The following is an 18,153-nucleotide window of genomic DNA, read 5'->3' as shown; positions in this document are numbered from 1 at the left end:
TGCTGGGCGGCAGCTGGGCTGGCCGCGGGGGCGCCGCGGGCTCGGCGGGGGCGCTGGAAGGAAGCGGCTCCGGCTGCCGGGGGGCCGCGCGCGGGGGAGGCTCCGCTGCCGGCTCGGCGGTGCCCAGGCGGCAGGGTTTGACGCGCGCCCGGAGCAGCGGCCGTGCCGGCGGCCTGGCGCTGCGGTCGGCGCCCGCGCGGCGTGGGGGCGGCGTGCGTTCGCCTGCCAGCGCGTCCCGGTGGGCTGCTCCTGCGCCGTCTCGGCACCTCTGCCTCCCCGCCTTGCTGCGCATTTTCCTGCAGGGGAAACTGAGGCAGGGGGAGGGAAGTAACAGAGCCCTGCCCTGAGCCCGCTGTCCCCGGGCTGGTGCCATGCCTCCCCGCGGGCTGGGTTCTCTTGCCCAGCGAGCGCGCCCCGGGATGCTGCCAGCGCGGCAGGGAGCGAGGGCTCTCGGCCGTGTCTCCCCTGCGCCCTCCAAGGCCGCCCGGCTCCTCCCGGCACAGCGGCCTGAGGCTGCCGCGCCGCTGACAGCGGGCAGGCGTCTGCGGCTGGTGCTGAGCGTGGCCCTGGTGGTGGCCACGGTGGTGGCCGTGGTGGTGGTGTTGGTGTCTGTGGCCATGGCTGTGGTGGTGGCCCTGGTGGTGGCCACAGTGGTGGCTGTGGGGGTGTTGGTGGCTGTGGTGGTAGTGGTGGTGGTGGCCGTAGCCCTGGTGGTGGCCATGGTGGTGGCTGTGGCAGTGTTGGTGGCTGTGGCGGTGGCCCTGGTGGTGGCCACGCCGGTGGCTGTGGCGGTGGCCGTGGCGGTGGCAGTGGCCCTGGTGGCCGTGGCTGTGTTGGTGGCAGTGGCCGTGGCTGTGTCGGTGGCGGTGGCCCTGGTGGCCGTGTCGGTGGCCCTGGTGGCCGTGGTGGTGGCCCTAGTGGTGGCCACGCCGGTGCCTGTGGCAGTGTTGGTGGCCGTGGCTGTGTTGGTGGCCATGGCTGTGTTGGTGGTGGTAGCTGTGTTGGTGGCGGTGGCCGTGCTGGTGGTGGTGGCCCTGGTGGTCGTGGCGGTGGCGGTGGCCCTGTCGGTGGCGGTGGTCGTGGCAGTGGCTGTGGTGGCCATGGTGGTGGCGGTGGCCCTGGTGGCCGTGGCTGTGGCGGTGTCGGTGGCCCTGGTGGTCGTGGCGGTGGCCCTGGTGGCCGTGGCGGTGGCTGTGGCGGTGGCCCTGTTGGTGGCGGTGGTCGTGGCGGTGGCCGTGGTGGCCATGGTGGTGGCGGTGGCCCTGGTGGCCGCAGCGGTGGCGGTGGCCGTGGCAGTGGCGGTGGCCCTGTCGGTGGCGGTGGCCGTGGTGGCCATGGTGGTGGCGGTGGCCCTGGTGGGCGCGGCGGTGGCCGCGGCGGGGCGCCGGGAGCTGTCCGCGGTGCTGAGCGGCGCCGCCTGCACCGGACGTGCCGCCCCGTGCAGCACCCGGAAAGCTGTGGCTTGTCCCTACGTACCGGCCCCGCCGGCCGCCCTCCCCGAGGCTCCTGGTGGGCTGCGGACGGGCGGCAGGCGGCTCCGGGACCCCGGGACCCCCCGGCTCCCGCTGGGACTGGCTCCCCCAGCCCGGCCCCGCCAAACGGCCGCCGTGTCCCCGCGGGGCCTGGCCCCGGGCGGCGGGGAGGGCGCGCTCGGCCCCGGCCCCGCCACCGGCCCGCGGTGCGCCGCGGCTGCGGACGGGGCAGCTCAGCGCCCCTTCGCGAGCGAGCAGCATCAGGGGCCGCGTGCGGGCTGGCACGGCCTCACGAGGGCTCTTCGTAGCGGGGGACGAGGCTGCGAGAAAGCGTGGCGTTCCTCGGAAGGAGGCGGCCGGTGCCCCCGCCGCCGGCCCGAGCGGCGCCGACCGAACGGCAAACCCCGGGGGCAGCTCGCGCCCGCGGGAAACGCGGCGGTGACGGGGCCGGCGCCGCTGCCTGGCACGAGCGCTGCCCGCGGCCGGCCCTGCCCCGAGGCCCCGGCGTTTCGGGCGCCCCAAGGGGAGCGAGGGCGCCGGAGAGCCCTTGGGCCTCGCGCCCGGCTCCTTCCGTGAGCCCCGAAGTCGCCTGGCCTTAAAAAAAAAAGAAAGAAAGAAAAAAAAAAAGGCGAGGCGGAAGGAAGGCTGGAGACAACAGTAACTAATTATTCACAAATCTGAAACTGGAATAATTAGCCCAATTAACAGTCTCAGGTGATGTCTTATTCCCTCTGATAGCAGCCCGGGGAAGAGGGAAGTTAATTAAGCCGTCAGGCTGACGGCTGTAGGTCAGTGGCGGCTCCCGGCGCCGTTCGGGGCGCCGTGCCGCGGGGCCGGCGTGCACCCCTCAGCGAGGCCGGCGGGCCGGGGCAGCGGGCGAGCGCCGGGCCCCCGCCGGCGCAGGGCTCCCAGGGGCCGCCATGGCCCGAGGCCAGGGTGACGGGCAGCGGGACGGGGCGGCGGGACGGGGCTGCGGGTCCCTCTGGGAAAGACGTCGACGCTGCTTCGTTAGGGAGGCGGAAGCTCTAGGCGCCTTTAAGGTTGCTGTGGTAACGGCGGTGCTCGTTAGCAGATGAGCCTTCTGCTTCCCAGGCTGGTCCCCCCTCGCCACGGGGGTGGGCATCCTCGCCCGGACACCTGGGCCCGCGCTGGCGCCCGTGTCCAGGTGCCGCTGCCCGGGCAGGGCCGTGGTGGGGGTGATGGCAGGGCAGTGGGGCGCGCGGCTCCCTGCGTGCCGGCTCCCGGCACCCCGGCTTGTCTGTGGTGTGACCGGTGCTGCCATGCACGCAGCATGCACGCAGCATGCACGCAGCATGCACACGCCATGCACGCGCCATGCACATGCCATGCACACAGCATGCACGCACCATGTACATGCCATGCACGCGCCATGCACGCAGCATGCACACGCCATGCACGCGCCATGCACATGCCATGCACACAGCATGCACGCACCATGTACATGCCATGCACACAGCATGCACGCAGCATGCACACGCCATGCACGCGCCATGCACATGCCATGCACACAGCATGCACGCACCATGTACATGCCATGCACACAGCATGCACACGCCATGCACGCGCCATGCACATGCCATGCACACAGCATGCACGCACCATGTACATGCCATGCACACAGCATGCACGCAGCATGCACACGCCATGCACGCGCCATGCACATGCCATGCACACAGCATGCACGCACCATGTACATGCCATGCACACAGCATGCATGCAGCATGCACACGCCATGCACGCGCCATGCACATGCCATGCACACAGCATGCACGCACCATGTACATGCCATGCACGCAGCATGCATGCAGCATGCACACGCCATGCACGCAGCATGCACGCGCCATGCACACGCAGCATGCACGCGCCATGCACACGCCATGCACACGCCGCGCACACACTGTGCCCCCCGGCCTCACCGCTGGAGAGGCGGCTCTCAGCTTTTGGAGTCCTGATGAGGTAAACTGTACAAAAAGCTCCGTTTGCCCTCAACGGCCATGGCGGCGTGAAGCGGCAGAGGCTGCCGGGGAAGCGATGGGGCGGCGGGCCGGGGGCGCGTGGGCACCGCCGGGCCGCGGGCGCCTTTGCGGTCGTTCCCCCCTCCCAGATTTGCCGCTTACCTCGGCGCCTTTACCAGCCTCCAATCTCACTAAATCAGGCAAATTGCAGCATCTGATATTTTATGGAGATTAAGGTGTGCACCTAGACTCTATAATTACTGGGAACGACGTATTTACAACACCTTGTTGCTAGTAAACAAAAAATAACTTCAGCTCCAAGCGCTGTTACAGGGGAATAAATCTGCGGGTGGAGGGGGCGGGCGGCGGGGAGCCCCCGCTGCGGCGGCGCCAGCCCCGCTCTCGCCGGAGCCCCTCACCCCAGCGCCCCGCCGCGTAAGACCCGCGTTCATCTGCGCCGCCGCTGGAGCAGCCCGGCCTCCCTCCCTGCCCCTGCGCTTTTCACGCAGTCGGGCGCGCTGCAGATCGCCGACGAGGTGACATGTTTTATCGCCGTCTGGAGGGGATTTGTGCGAGCGGCGGGGCCCCGGCGGGCCGCCGGCGTAAATCAGCGCGGCTCCTCCGCGGCGGCCCCGGCCGGGCCGGGCGCGCGGTGCCACCTGCGGCACGGTTTCGCGGCGCGGCGGCAGCAGGGGAGGGAGGGAAGTGGCCGGTACTCGCTGGCGGCCCCGGACCCGGCAGGGGGACCCGCTCCGCGGCGGCGGGCTCCGCACTTCCGCTCCTTCCGTCTCACTTTCCTGCCTGCTAAAACGGTAATAAAACGGTGATAATGGTGCGGATGTCCTTTGGAAAGGGCTTGGAGGCAGATGAAAAGCTCTACTTCAGCGTGAGGCCATTATTATTAATAACTCAAAGTGAGGCTGTAAATTCAGCCGACACAGCTATTACGGGAAATGAACTTGCTCCCGCGCCGGCCGGGCGGATCGAAGCCCCCCGCCGCCACCCCGCTCCCGGCTGCCGGGGCCTCGCCGGCCGCCCCGAGCCCGCGGCCCCCTCGTCCCGCCGGCGCCAGGGCGGTTTGCCAGGGGTGGTGACCGGGCTGAGACCTGGCGGAAGCTCAGTACAGGGATGAGCGAGGCTGCGCGGAGCCGGGCGCGAGATGGGAGCCGCGGCTCCCCTCCCACTCGGGATGATTCGACGCCTGTAATTTGCAGCCGCAGAGACGGGGCGGCCGGGGCGCCCGCTGGTGCGGCAGCGTGGGGCGGGGGGCCGCGGGAGCCCGGCCGGGGCAGGGGTGGGCGGAGGGGCTGGGCGCCCCGGGACAGGTTCATGGTGCCGCCTGCGCCCCGCTCTCCGCCTTCTGCGGGGGAACGAGCTTTGATATAAATATCTCTTTGCTCAGCGCACGACCTACTTTCCAGACAATGCCGGTAGCCTCTCGCCTCCCTCCTGCATCTTCCGCCGTCCTCCCCCAGCGGCGATGCCCGCGTCGGGGCGGCGGGACCCGCAGCCGTGCGGCAGCGCGCCGCCGCTGCGGCGGGGGGATTCAGCTCCCGACCCCTGCCCCGGGAACGCCGGGTGCCCGGCACCCTGCTGGGGTCCGGCGGCCCCGCCGGCGCCCCCCGGGCTTCGCTCCCCTGCGGCGGGACGATGCTGCAGCCGGGCGGCCGGTGCCATCCGGCCGTGCTGCCCCCCGTGCGGGGCGTCCGCGCTGTCCTGAGCCGGCGCCGTGCGGGCACGCGTGCCCAGGCTGGCAGGGGACGGTCCCGAGGGGGCCCGAGGGGGCCGGGTAGCCGTGGTGGGACGGGGGGCAGCTGGGGCGGGGGAGCCCCCGGCGCCTGCTCGCGCTCCCGGCAGCGTTTCTCTCCTGGGAGGGCTGGGAAGTGGTTTCCCAGGGGGCAGGGAGGCCCGCGGGCGGCGGGTGCTGAGCCCCGGCTTGCCCCCTTGCAGCTAAAATTAAATATTCAATTTGTATTGCTGGTAAATCCTACAAATCTCTCTTATCTCTAAGCTCGTGCAGCAGGACCGTCGGCACTGTAATCTGCGCGGGGGCCTTTGCTGCCCGGAGGAGCGTCGCGTCGCGTCCCGCACCGTGCGTCTCCGCCGGGGCCGGGCGGCGCTTCGGACGCCGGCGGCGGAGCGGGACCCCCGCGCGCGGCCTGGGGCGTCGAGGACGCGCGCGGGCGCCGGGCCACGCTGGGCTGCCGACGCGCTGGCGGCACCGGGGGCCGCGGGAGCCGAGGACGCGCCGTGCCGCTGCTGCCCGGAGCCTGGTTCTGCCCCGCCGGCGCGCTTCGGCGCTGGCGGCGAGCGCCTTGTGCAGAATTACGTATTTAAATATTTAGGCTCTCAGCAGCTTTGCAAATTAAGCCCATCGGTTAGGAAGGCAGCGTGGCCGCTCCTCGCGCCGGCTCCCGCTCGCGGGGCCCCGCTGGCCCGGCCCCTGCCCCGGGGGAGCCGCAGGCGCTGGGCGCCTGTGCCTGGAGCATCCCTGCGGCGCCGGCGGCGGCGCGCGGGGACGAAGGGCTCTCGGCACCCGCCCCGTTCCCCTGCCGCGACCCGCTTCCCGCAAGGGCCTCGCTGGGGAGCACCGCCGGTCCGCCCGGGCTCACCGGAGCCGGGGCGCCGGCAGCTCGCGAAAGCAGCTTTGAAACGATCCCCAGCTTAAGTCATTACACCATGTGGCTGGCGAGATAAGTGGCTTTTTAAGCGGTCTCAGCGCGTTGGTGTGTTGTTAACAGAGCGAGGGGCGATGCAGACGTGGAGGGTGGCGCGGCAAAGGCGGCGGGAGCGGGTGGGGAGGGCAGGGTTGATCCTGCCCGGCCGGCGGCAGCGATCCCGGCCGGCTCCTCCGGCTCCGCCGGGCTGAGCCAGGCCTGTCTGGGGAGTCGGAGCCGGGGCGGGTTTGTGGGAAGGTTCAACCCCGCTTTGGGACGTAGCTGAGCAGTGTTCCCGGCGGCTCCCGGCCGGGCACGCGGCGCCGAGTCTGGAGCGTGCGGTTGGGGTGAGAGCCGTCAGCTTTGGGAGAGGCTCTGCCCCGGGAGCCGGGCAAGGTGGGAGCGGGACGCCAGGGTGATGGTCTCCCACGTGAGCAGGGAGCCAGTGGGGCTGCGCATGGGGACGCGGGGCTGCTGTGGATGTGACTTGCGAGAGCCGGGGCCCAGCACGAGCGCGGCTCGGGGGGAGATGCCCCCGCTCGTCCCTTCCCCTTGCCCTGGGCCCCCGGGGTGCATATTCAGCGCGTTGGTCTGGCGTTGGCTCCCGCGTCCCGTTCCCCGGGCGTCCTCCCTGCCCGCCGAGCCGCTGCCCCCGGCTCTCCGATGCTTGCGTCCTCCTCGACGCCCTTCCCAGGCGCAGGGACGCGCTGCGCCCCGTGCGTGCATGCTCGGCTGGACCCGCGCGCGTGGGCCGCTCGCGTGGGTGTGTGCACCCGTCTGCGCCGCCGCCCGCCTGCAGCCCGCCCGGCGTGCAGGGCCCGCGCTGGGCACCGGCGGCCAGCCGAGCCGCTCGCGCGTGCCACGGAGAGGGAGGAGGAGGAGGGCGGAGGAGAGCAGCCGCGGCTCCCCCTGCAAGGCAGCAGGGGCAGGGGCTTGGCAGGGCCCTGCTGGGAGCTGGGGACCTGCTGCCGCCCGGCGAGCGGCCACCCTGCCGTCGCCGCTGGGAAAGTGCCCGGCGGGGGCTGGGGAGCGGTGCTGGGCACGGTGCCGGCCTGCCGGGGGGGAGGCGAGCCGGGTCGCGGCACGCCGGCGCTGCCCAGCCTGCCCTCGGGGAGGGCTCGGGCAGCCCAGCTCCTCCGCCCGCCCCGGCAGCGCGGGGGCAAAGCGGGCTTCACCCCTCTGAGCGCGTCTGCTGGCCGGGCCGGGTGCTGCCACCCCGCTGTGCGGGGAGCGGGAGGGCGCGCGGGGCCAGCTGCCGCCCTCGCCTTGCACCCGGCTGGCGGCGGGGGAACGTGACTGCTGCTCCCAGCACCGCGGGCAGCTGGCACAGATGTTCAGCGCATCCGTCGGGAGGAATCCGTCCGCGGGAATAACCGGCGATGAGGCACGTGTCGGCGCTCCCAGCAGCGGCGCCAGCTGGCATGGGGCTCGGTGCGGGGCGGCTGCGCCTCTGTCGGGGTCCTGCAGACCCGCACCATGCCGTGCCGTGCCGTGCCGCCTGTGGGGACCCGGGGCTGCGCTGGCCTGGCGAGAGCAGCCGCTCGGTGCCTCTTGGGAGCCTGCAAACTTCCCCCAGCATCGGCGAAAACTGGCACCTCCCTGCTTGGGGTGGCCAAACTGGACTGCAAAGCCCAGCCCAGCTGGGTGCACCGAGCTCTGCTGCTCTCAGCCCAGAGAGCGGAGAGGTTTTGTCTGCGCCGAACCCTTAAGGTTTTGGGCATCCCCGCGGTGGGGATGCCTGGAGGGCAGGGCTGCTCCTCCTGGTGCTCGCTGTCGGCCGGTAATCGGGGTGCTGATTGACACCGCTGCGGGTGTGGGATCGGGCTTCGCCAGCGCTTCCTTCCCCCGCGCTCGCAATTCTCTGCTGGGGTCGAAGTTGAGTCGATGTTGGAGTCTTCCCCGCGGGAGCCGGCTCCGGTTAGGGCGGGGGTGAGTTCCCGGGGCAGCAGGGCCCGGCCGTGCAGCCCGCCGGGAGCCCCCTGCTTCAGCCAGAGGTTTGTGCGGCTGCAGCCGAAGGCTGGTCCTGCTCCGGGTTAGCCTCGAAACCCGGCTCTGGTCTGACCCCCTCCGAAAGATGCTGAAGGGTATGCGGACGCTATTCGAACCAGGCTTTGTCTGGCTTTAGTTTGCTCCCAGTCGACTTACATTGACATGAGTTGCTCTCGACCAGAAACACGCGGGGGTGAGCGAAGGGCCTCAGCCCGGGCCGAGGGGCGGCCGTGCCAGCCCTGCCGGCGGAGGGGAGGCTGCGGCCGGGCGGTGAGCGATGGAGAGGCGGGATGCTGATGGTTGGGGAGGCTGCTGGCACGCCGCGCGTCGCTGCCCGGGCGCGTGGCCGCCCCTGCTCCGCAGCCGCCCGTGCCCTAGTTACTCACTCATCCTGACGCCCTAAGGACACTTGTGCCGTTGGCGTATGTTAATCCATCACGTGGAGGTTCGCAGCCTTGAGGCTTGTCTCATCAATCAGCGGCGTGGGAGCCCATGCCGGGGTGGGAGCAGCGCAAGAGGCTGGGAGGTGGCCCCGTCTGGTCCCCGTGGCCCCGTCTGGTCCCCGTGGCCCCATCCTGGTCCCCATGGCCCCATCCTGGTCCCCATGGCCACCCAGCCGAAGGCTGCTGCACCCCTAGGAGATGCAGCACAGCAGCGAGCGGCTGGTTGCAGGCAGTGGGTCCCCAGTGGCTGCAGCCGTCACCCGTGCCGGGGTGGCCGACGATGCGGGGCCGAGCGGAGACGGAGGCTCCTGGGGCGAGCCGGGTGCTGGGGAGGGGGTGATGGGGTTCGCTGCGTGAACCTGGGGCCTCGCAGGAGCTGCCGTCTTTGCTCGAGGAGGACCTGAGGTCCTGCTTTTTCGCGGCTGGAAAAGCAACTTTGCCCTCTCCTGGGAGCGTCGGGACGCTGGACCGTCCTGGGAAGGGAGGGAGCGAGGAGGCGCTGCCCCGGGGGACGCCGGGGTGGCTGTGTCCCTCCTGCCTCGATGTGACGGTCTCAGCCCCGTGTGGCACTGGCCTCATGGAGCCAACCCCAGGGTAACTCCTTCATCTCTTCCCTTGCTGATAACAAGTGACGTGTTGGCTCTTGGGGAAGGAGCGTGAGCGGAGTCTCCGAGCCCGGGCAGGAGGACGTGCCTGCCCTGCGGCTCTCGCCTGCAGGTCCCCTGGCTCCGGGGGCGTTCGGCTCCATCCCACACCGTGTCCTGGCTCCTACAGACCCGGATGTCTCCTGGTGTCCCAGTTCTTTTGGCCAAGCATCTCCCGGAGTGTCGCTCCGGATGCTGAGGAGCCCCGGGCAGCACTGGCGCTGGAGGGGTCTGTGCCGTGGGGACGGGACGGGTCTGTGCCTGCAGCGCCGGGCTGCGACGCAGGCGCCCGGGGCCGGCACCTGGAGCCCCCCGAGCTGGCCGCGTGCGCGGAGCCGTCTGCCCTCGCCTGCCCGGCTGCGACCCGGCAGCGTCGGCTGCATCTCTGTGCTCGCCCCCAGGAGGAGGTTTGCTCCCGCCAGCCGGCTTTATTTCCCAGCCGGCTTCTCTGGGGCTCCGGACCGCCAGCCCCATCCTCTCCCCGTTTTTGCAGGGTTTGCTGCTTTGGAAGAACTTTGGCTTTGCCGTGTATTCCCCTGCCTGGTGCCGGAGCCTTGTGCTTACAACCGGAGGCGCCAGCAGCCGGGCTGCTCCCAGCTCGCTGCCCGGCTGGTGTCCGGGGCTGCGGGGGACCCTGTGGGGACGGGCCTGATGGCGCGCGGCTTGGAGCACGGTGCATCCCCGGTGCCGCCGCTGCCTGCGCGAGCTCCAGGCGGCCCCGCGCCTGCCCGCGGTGCAAACGGGCCACGGGACGGGAGCACGGCCGTACTGGAGGGAATCGCCTCCGCCGCCGGCTGCGGGACCCAGGCGTCCAGGCTCCGGCGTGCTCCGTGTGCGGTGTTCCCTGCATCCGCGGGCCCCCTTGGCGCAGCGTTCCCGGGAACGGCATCCGGAGGCGCCTGGCTGGCGGTGGGGAGTCCTGGTGCTGTCGGACGTGCCGGGATCCCTGGCAGCTGGGGCATGTCGTGGCAGTATTTCCTCGCTCCGCTCGAGGAATAATTGCTCAGATGGGGACTTGGGGCAACTCCCATCCCTCTCCTGGCATGGTAATGAGTCAAGAAGACTCAAAGACAAATGGCTCATTAAGAAGCAGTGCTGCATTGCAGGATTTTTCATCCCACCAACCGCTGCATCAGCAGAGGCAGTACCTCTCGCACGCTCGCTCTCCCCAGCCCTAAGAGAAGGAGCTGTCACGGAACCGGTGCCGGTGCCAAAGTTAATCATGTGCTTAATAAACCCTCCCGTCAAACGACCTGTCCTCGGAGTCCCCTTGCGAGGAGCGGGGTGGGCGCGCGGCGCCCTTCCCGCGGGAAAGCGGAGCCTCCCCGTCCCCATCGCGGTCCCCGTGCCGCGGACTGGGCTCAGCCGGAGCCCCCGGTGCCCCGCTGTGCCGCGGGGGCCGGGCCGCCGGCACCGACCCGCCGGTGCCGTCCCTGCTCGTGACTGGAGAGCGGGAAAGGCCGGTTCCCTGGGAGCGGAGCCGCAACGCCGCTCCTGGCGTTCATGGCACCAAACGAACGTGAATAGTTGAGGCTGCGCTGCCCGGCAGCGGGGACCCGGGCTGGCCGGAGGGCCGGCGGCTCCCGCCGGAGCCGGCACCTGGGTCACCCGGGAAGGGGCCCTGGGTGCAGCTCCCGTGCGGGACGCGGTCGGAGGAGGGCCGCGACGCTGGCGGTCCGGCCGGGCGGATGGCACCTTTGGGGTGAGAGCTGGAGCTGCAGCATGTATTTTAACGGAGCGGCCTCTCGGGGCGGCTCTAGGGCCGGGGAAGCGTCCCTGCTCCGGCAGGAGGGAGGGCAGGGGGCTGCGTGGCCGGGCCAGGGGTCTGGGAAGAGGCGAGCGGCATCGCTGCTGAGTCAGCAGAAACGCATCCTGCCTCCTGGTAATCAGAGGAGCCAATTCTCCTAATTGGTGCCGGAGAGAGTCTCATGGCTCGCTGCAGCCCTCCCCGCGGTGGGGCCGTGGCGGTGGCTCCGACCGCAGCCGCCTCCGGGACGCCGCGCTCCAGAGGTGTCCAGCTGTGCGGGCCAGAGGTGTCCAGCTGTGCGGGCCAGGGGTGTCCAGCTGTGCGGGGCAGGGGGCCCAGCACGGTGCCCCATGCGGCCCGGCCCCTCTCCCCTGGCTCCAGAAATACCCCTTGCTCTGCTCACGTTTGCAATTCTTCAGCTGGTATTTGTCCTTCGTGACTTTTTAAAGCCTTGTCTCATCCCTTATTTATAGCTGCTTCTAGTTGGTCTCTGCCCCTCATAATCCTTTCCCGCTCTGGGCCCATCCACAGCCCTCTATTTTTTGTTTAGTTAACAGTAATTGCCTTTGATTTCCTGATTATATCATCTGCCTTTGCTGTGATCTTTGCATCCTGCTAATTCGGCGCGTCCCAGTTCTCCTGCTCTTGGGGCTCGTCCCTGCTTCGGGTGAGAGCCGGCGGGAAGGGGGCGCGGGGGCCGGAGGGGCCGGGGGCCGACCGGTGCGGCCGAGCATCGGGCCGGCGCTGCCCCCGCTCCGGTCTGAGGCCTTGTGCGCCCGGCTCGGCTGCGGCTCCCGCGCCGGAGCGCGCGGCAGGCGGGGAACGCCGCGCGCAGAGAAAAGTTACCTTGGATGAGCTTTGGTTTCCCTTTTTGGAGTTGCGTCCTGTTGTAAAGGGGGAGGACGGACGCTCCTGACCTGCCTTCTCGCCGTTCGCTCCGGCGCTTGCTCCGTTATCGCTGCCGCGCCGCGAAGGCTGCACGGGAACGAGCCCGTTGCTGCGCGCGGGAACGGCCGCCGCCGGGGCAGGGTGGGCGCGGGACCCCGGCCGGGCAGCGGCAGGCCGCTTGGAGGGGCGCGGGTCGGCTCTCGGAGCCGGCGCCGGACGGCTCGGCAGGGATCGGCCCTCGCCGCGCAGCCAGCGGGGCTTTCTTTGCACATCTCCTTTAAAGTAATTACTTAGAGGAAAGACAAACTTCTAACTAATTACACTATCTCTTTCCTGCCTGACACAACTAATGAAATATCCGTGAGCTGCTTTTGGCTAATTCAACTTTTAAGAAAATAATTACTTGATGCAGAATTATGTATTAAATTAGGTGAATCCGTACTAAGCCCGTTATTTTATTTTATTTTTTTAGGCTGAGTAAATTTTACTAATGCAGCCTAATAAAATAACAGAGTAATTAGTAATAAAATAAAATGTTTGCTTTCTACAGTTCTTCTCGCTTACAACTAGTTTGAAAAAAGTAAATAGATTAAAAGCACAGTGGAAATGACCTGGCGGTATTCCATATTTATTTTCTTCCGATGACTGTAGATCAAATTTGCTCAGTTCGTCAGTGGGAAGAGCGGTTTTTTTTCCGACTCCAGCTCGCGCGCGGCGCCGGGAGCTCAAGCTGCGTGTTTGTTCTCTCTCGCTTTCATCACGAGCCATAAAGATCCCCAGCAGGAACTTTGCTGGCAAACTTGTCACTAATTTGCAAAGCAGAGTGGACTCGGCTCGCGCTGTCCTCGCTGCGCGCCTCTGCCGGGCAAACGGCTGTAAAAAATCACTTTGCTCGTGCTGGAAAGCCGAGGTGGCAGGAGGAGCCTTTGTGGAGCATATGGCCCAATCTGGAGAAAATCAAAGTCAACGGCCAGGCGGCTGCTGGGCCGACTCCAGCGCCCACTGGCAGGGTATTGCATAAGGCGGTGTGGCTGGGCATCGTTTTGGGGCTTAACCGGGTGAAACACGTGCCCGGCGGCAGCGGGGAACCGTTCCCGTAACTGCCCTGGGATGCTCCCGCAACGGCCCGTATCCGGCGCCAGCGCTCGCGCGCCTGCCCTGGCCGCGGGCGGTAAATCTCCATCGGAGGCAGGAAAGATGGACTGTTAGAAAAAGCCGGATTTGGGTCAGGCTATTTTTGGTGACTGCTGCTCTTCCTCTTCCTCCTTGTGCTTCATCCCCCTCTCTGTCGCTGCTCCCCAGACCTTGCTGCCGAGGGAGGACTCTCCGCGGAGGAGCCCGCCGGAGGCTGGGACCATGAGGACAGGCTTTTCCTGAGCGCTGGGCGGTAAGTGAGAGCGCTGGGCTTCAGCTGGCCCCGAGCAAGCATCTCCAGGTGATGGTCTTGGCTCATGATGGGCTTTCGGGTTGGGAAGAAAGGGGTGCCGGGCATCCCCGGAGCGCTCCCGAGCTCCCGAGCGCCTGACGCTGGGATGCGCCGAGCCCTCGGGGCTTGGCCTCTCCCTCTTTGCCACCACAACCTTGGAAAAAATGTAGTTTTGTTGTGCATCAGCAGGGAAGAGCGGCTTGCTGGACTCAGACCTTGCAGAGGTGTTTGTGTGGCCCCAGCCACTTCCCGGCCAGTTATTCCGGCTCTGGGGAAAGCTCGGTGGGATTGTGGGTGTCGTGGGGGCCGTGGGGACATGTGGGCACCGCAGGCAGAAGGGAAGACTCTGCTTTGGGCTGTTTTAACCAGGTTTTGGTGAAAGCCATTTGGTTTCTGGACAGCCCTCCCCTCCATCCCAAGCAGTGATGCTCTCTCTGGGGATTTGACCGTTGTGTTCCCAATGCAGTGATGAGGAAAGGGTTAAGAAAACCCCAAACCCAGCACCAAGAGAGGTGTGGAGCCAACGAGCTGCTAGAAACCCCCCTGCCCGCCCCGGCCAGGCTGGGCTCCCGCTGGGGCTGCACCGGGTCCCTGCGGCGAAGCCGGCTCGGCCGCCGCGGGCTCGGCCCCGCGACGCGGTAGAGATCGCACCGCGTGGCTGCCGAAAAGCAGAACCGCCTCTGCCAAGTGCCCCGGTGGGAAATGAAGTGGTGGGGCTGGATTTCCGAGCGCCCAGGGGTTATGGGCCCCCGTCCTCCCTCTGCTGACCCTCTCGGTGGGGAGAAATGCGGTGGAAGCAAAAGTCAGAACTAAGTTGGCAATGGGGGAATTGCTGATGGGAGTTTCTCCAGGCTTTGGATGCAATAAAGGCAAGAAGTGAGTTATTTGTAATGGTAATTATGCTCTTCCAGTTTATCCTAGCACATAATTGTGTGGGCGGTAGGTTCCCAATGGTGGTAATTACCCTGGTGTTAAATGGCACAGAATTCAGACGTGCTGGGTTTTTTCCCCCTTTTTTGAGTTTGCAATGTGCTGAAACGAATTCCCTCCTCGAGGGCTGCGGAGTTGAGAGCTGGCTTTAGAGGGACGCGTTTCTGGCTGCTGTCTGCGGCCGTCTGCCGAGGAGCCGCGCTCCAGACGGCTCCCGCGGCTCCCTCACCTCCCCCTTCCCGCGCGCCGCTCAGGAGCCTTCTGCCTCGTCTCCTCCTCCTCCTCCTCCGGGGATGTCCCGCCTGGGAACGCAGGGCCTGGAGACGGGAGGGGAGAGCGGCTTTGCCTGCTGCTTCAGAGTCACCTGCTCCTGCCTCCTCGCCGTGAGCATCCTCCCGGCGCAGCCCGAAGGCGCCCGCGCAGAGCCCGGGGTGCCGGCGGGATTTTTTTCCCAAAAGGAAATTTGGTCTTGCAGGAGGCTCCGCTTGCTTTGTTTAATTCCTCCAATTCCTGAGCACAAAAGCCGGCGCGACTCATAATAACGGGCTGCTCAGCTATTTTGACTCGTTCTTGCCGACGCGGTGGCAATATTTAGATCCGTTTGGCGCTTCCCTCCCTTAGCGCGAGGCGATGCCGGCGGCTCCAGGGAGCGCGGGAGCCCGTCCGTGTCCCCGCGGGTGGCGACGTCCCTTTGCCGGAGCCACCGGGGCCGCTGCCCCGCCGTGTCCCGCGGCGGGGACGGCTGAGCCTGGCAGCCCCTTCCCGGGGGATGGCTGCGTCCCCGAACAGCCCTCCTGGGAGAGGAGAGGCGTTTTTTGTTTTGCTGACAGGCTGCGGCTTGCTTCGTTTAAGACGCAGCGATTAGGGAGCCCGGCAGAGCAGGAGTCGGCGCGGGCGGGAGGGAGGCGAGCAGGGCCGAAGCGGGGAAGAAGGGCGACGGGAGAGGCTCGCCGGAGGAGACGCGTTCCCGGGGCGCTTGCATCCCGCCGGCGGCCCCGTCCCTCGGCAGCGCCTCCCCGGCGGCCGAGACCTCGCTCCCGCTCGGCGCCCCGAGCCGCCGCCGGCCCCTCCATCCCTGAGCGTCCCTGCCCAGCGTGGGGACCCGCGTTTCCAGGCCCCCCCGTTTCGCCGCCCGACCGGCGGCCTGGTGCAAGCCCCGCCGCGCCGGGGCTCCTCGCCGCCCGCGGCTGCCGGCCGCTCCTCCGGCTCCGGGAAAAGCCACCTCTCCTGCAATTACCCGGTCTCAAGCGCGGGTTACCTTTCCTCACGTCTCATCTCGGAGACAGGTTGCCCAAGGCACCCTGGCTAAATATGATAACGAGATCCACTAATGATGCCTGTTAATTAGCCAAGCTATGCTGGAGAATAAGTAATTTGCTCATTTATAGTCATAGCAAAGCCGGAGTCTTGGAGGGACTGTCACGAAGACGAACGGGTGCAGCGCCTGCATGGCCCCGCGCCGTGGTCCGTGGGCTGGCGGAGGGGACGTGCACCCAGGTTCCCCCCCCCCCCAAATCCACCAGACTTATTGAAGCTGGCTTTCCAACCCCATGGGGCGGCTGAGGCAAAGGCGCTTCTGCTGTGGGAGCAGGGCTGAGCCTCTGCGAGCGAGAGCGGAGCGTCGGGAGAAGGTGGCGGGAGAGTCGGTGCTGCAGAGCCCTGATTTATCCGGCCCCCTTGCAGGTGTCAGAACGAATTGGTTAAGTCGGAGTAAGGAGAGGCATGTGGGCAATCCCAGCGCGCTGCTCGGGCACGTGCCAGACCCCGGGGACGGCAGCCTGGCAGCCCGCTCGCAGCCCTCGCCGGCATGAAAATGCCCTGGATGCAGCTTAACTTTCTTTGCTCGGTTCCGCTCTCGCTATTATTCAGCTTGCCGTGAGTGGAGGACTGCGGGCGCTGTGATGAATGGCAGAGCAGCTCGGTTCCCGAGGTTTCAAGGTAGTTTCTATAAATACCTGTGCAGGCTCCGGGGGAAGAGCGCCGTTCGGGTGCCGTGATTGAAGCTCTGCGGGGAGGACGGGCTGGATTGAGATATCAGAGCGCAGGGCAGCCGCCGGGCCCCCCCGCTCCCTATTCCAGCTCATTAGAAGCTCCGTGAGTCGAAACGGCTGAAAAACGCAGCCAGAACCGTTTTCCTAATGGAAAAACACTTCATAATATTTGGTGTCAGAGAAGAAAACAAGTTTCTGATGATGTCAAAATGTCCTCCCTCACCGGTGCCAAAGTATGCGCTTTGATGGTTTTGTAGCAAGATTTTTTGTTTTCCTTAGAAATTCCTGCGGTTTGTGCTGCACGCTTCGGAGCAGGCAGACCGAAAGCCAGCGGCGGGCAGGCGTTGGGCTGCCCCGCGCGCGCTCTTCCCGCCCGGGCGCCGCGCGGGGGCGCGAGCGATGGTGCCTGCCCGTGTCCTGAGGAAAGCCAGCTTTCCGGCCGTCCCGGCTGGGTTTGCAGGGATAGCCGGAGCCCAGCCGGGTGGGATCCTACCCGGGCGGGTTCGCGGCTCCTCTCTGGTTCTCGCAGCACGGTGGCTCGGGCCCAAGGGCTTTCGGCCGTCTAGAGAGCCGGCTGCGAAGGGCGCCGGTGGGTGCCGGGAGGAGGGTGACGGTGTGCGTGCCCTGTCCCCGCAGGTGACCCCGCGGGGAGCCGCCCGCGAGATGCCGCGGCTCCGGCAGCGATGCTGACACCATGAGAGGCTACCATGGGGAGCGCAGCCAGGCCCAGCCCCCCCCGGCGCACCGCTGCCGCTGCGTCCCCGAGGACTGCCCGCAGCCCCTCGACTACCTCCGCCGCGGCCCCGAGAGCCGGCAGCCCTATCTGCTCAGCCCCAGCGAGCCGTGTTCCTTGGAGCATCCCTGCTGCCCGCCGCGGAGCCCCGGGGCCGCTGCCGAGTGCCCCGGCGGGCCCCTGAGCGAGCCGCTCTCCGCCAGCGCCAGCAGCACCTTCCCGAGGATGCACCACGCGCAGCAGCCCTACGACTCCTGCGACGAATGCATGGCGACCGCCCACCCCGCCAGCAAGATCAACCGCCTCCCGCCGACGCTGCTGGACCAGTTCGAGAAGCAGCTGCCGCTGCACCACGACGGCTTCCACACGCTGCAGTACCAGCGGGCCAACGCCGCCGAGCCGCGCAGCGAGAGCCCCAGCCGCATCCGCCACCTGGTCCACTCCGTCCAGAAGCTCTTCGCCAAGTCGCACTCCCTGGAGACGCCGGCCAAGCGGGACTACAACGGCACCAAGATGGACGGCCGCGGGGACGGCTACCACCACCACCACCACCACCACCACCACCACCACCACCAGTCCCGCCACGGCAAGCGGAGCAAGAGCAAGGACCGCAAGGTGGACTCCCGGCACCGGTCCAAGATGATGGGCTGGTGGAGCTCCGACGACAACCTGGACAGCGACAGCAGCTACATGGTGTCCGGACGGCACGCCGTGGACCAGGGCACCCAGTACTGCGTGGACGCTCCCGAAAGTGCCTTCAGAGACTTGACCTTGAAGAGTCTAAAGAGCGGCGGGGAAGGCAAATGCCTGGCCTGCGCCGGCATGTCCATGTCTCTGGATGGCCAGACGCTCAAGAGGAGCGCCTGGCACACCATGACCGTCAGCCAGGCCCGCGAGGCCTATCCCAGCTCCGGCGGCGGCACGGAGAAAACCTTGATGCTTCAGGAGGCAAAGGCCAAAGACAGAGCCTACCAGTACCTGCAGGTGAGGGGCGGCTGGGCAGCGCCGCTGGCCCCGGGGACGGTGCCCGGGCGCTCGCCGGGTGTCGCTGGGTGCCGCCGGCCCCTCCGGCGCTCGTGCAGCGATGCCGCGGGGGAGCTGGGACGGTGCCGCGTCCCGCGGCGGAGAGCACGGGGCCGCGCCGGCTCTGCTCCCCGGCCTCAGCGCCCGCTGCTCCTGGGGCTCCCTCGGCCCCAGGGTGGCCCTGGCGCGTCCCCTGCCTCCGAAAGCTCTGGGCCAGGCTTGCAGCCGCGCGCA

At 67.9% G+C, this 18,153-nt stretch overlaps 2 protein-coding genes across 6 annotated transcripts in view; both read left to right on the top strand.

Annotated features, from left to right (window-relative positions):
• The window catches only part of DLGAP3 (DLG associated protein 3), a 34,618-nt gene that overhangs the window by 7,029 nt on the left and 9,436 nt on the right, over window positions 1-18,153 (top strand). For all 5 annotated transcript variants that reach the window (XM_068917569.1, XM_068917568.1, XM_068917567.1 and 2 more), the window contains exons 2-3: window positions 13,119-13,203; window positions 16,800-17,880. In XM_068917569.1, the coding sequence (XP_068773670.1) occupies window positions 16,858-17,880 (1,023 nt within the window). In that variant the 5' untranslated portion in view covers window positions 13,119-13,203; window positions 16,800-16,857. The remainder of the gene's footprint in view (window positions 1-13,118; window positions 13,204-16,799; window positions 17,881-18,153) is intronic.
• Window positions 420-15,886, top strand: LOC138062064 (calphotin-like). Its single transcript, XM_068917837.1, has 3 exons — window positions 420-1,428; window positions 13,119-13,203; window positions 15,856-15,886. Exons 1-3 carry the CDS (start codon window positions 420-422, stop codon window positions 15,884-15,886), a joined length of 1,125 nt encoding a protein of 374 aa, XP_068773938.1.

This window comes from Struthio camelus, chromosome 23 (genome assembly GCF_040807025.1).
Source record: "Struthio camelus isolate bStrCam1 chromosome 23, bStrCam1.hap1, whole genome shotgun sequence".
Taxonomy (NCBI): domain Eukaryota; kingdom Metazoa; phylum Chordata; class Aves; order Struthioniformes; family Struthionidae; genus Struthio; species Struthio camelus.
Note: the sequence above shows the minus strand (reverse complement) of the source record. Positions and strands in the feature narration are given on the sequence as shown.

Coding starts and splice junctions, on each gene's coding strand:
- LOC138062064 (XM_068917837.1), top strand. CDS start 420: ATGCTGCCAGCGCGGCAGGGAGCGAGGGCTCTCGGCCGTGTCTCCCCT. Junction 1,429..13,118: donor CGGCGCCGCCTGCACCGGAC/GTGCCGCCCCGT, acceptor GCTGCTCCCCAG/ACCTTGCTGCCGAGGGAGGA. Junction 13,204..15,855: donor CTTTTCCTGAGCGCTGGGCG/GTAAGTGAGAGC, acceptor GCCCCCTTGCAG/GTGTCAGAACGAATTGGTTA.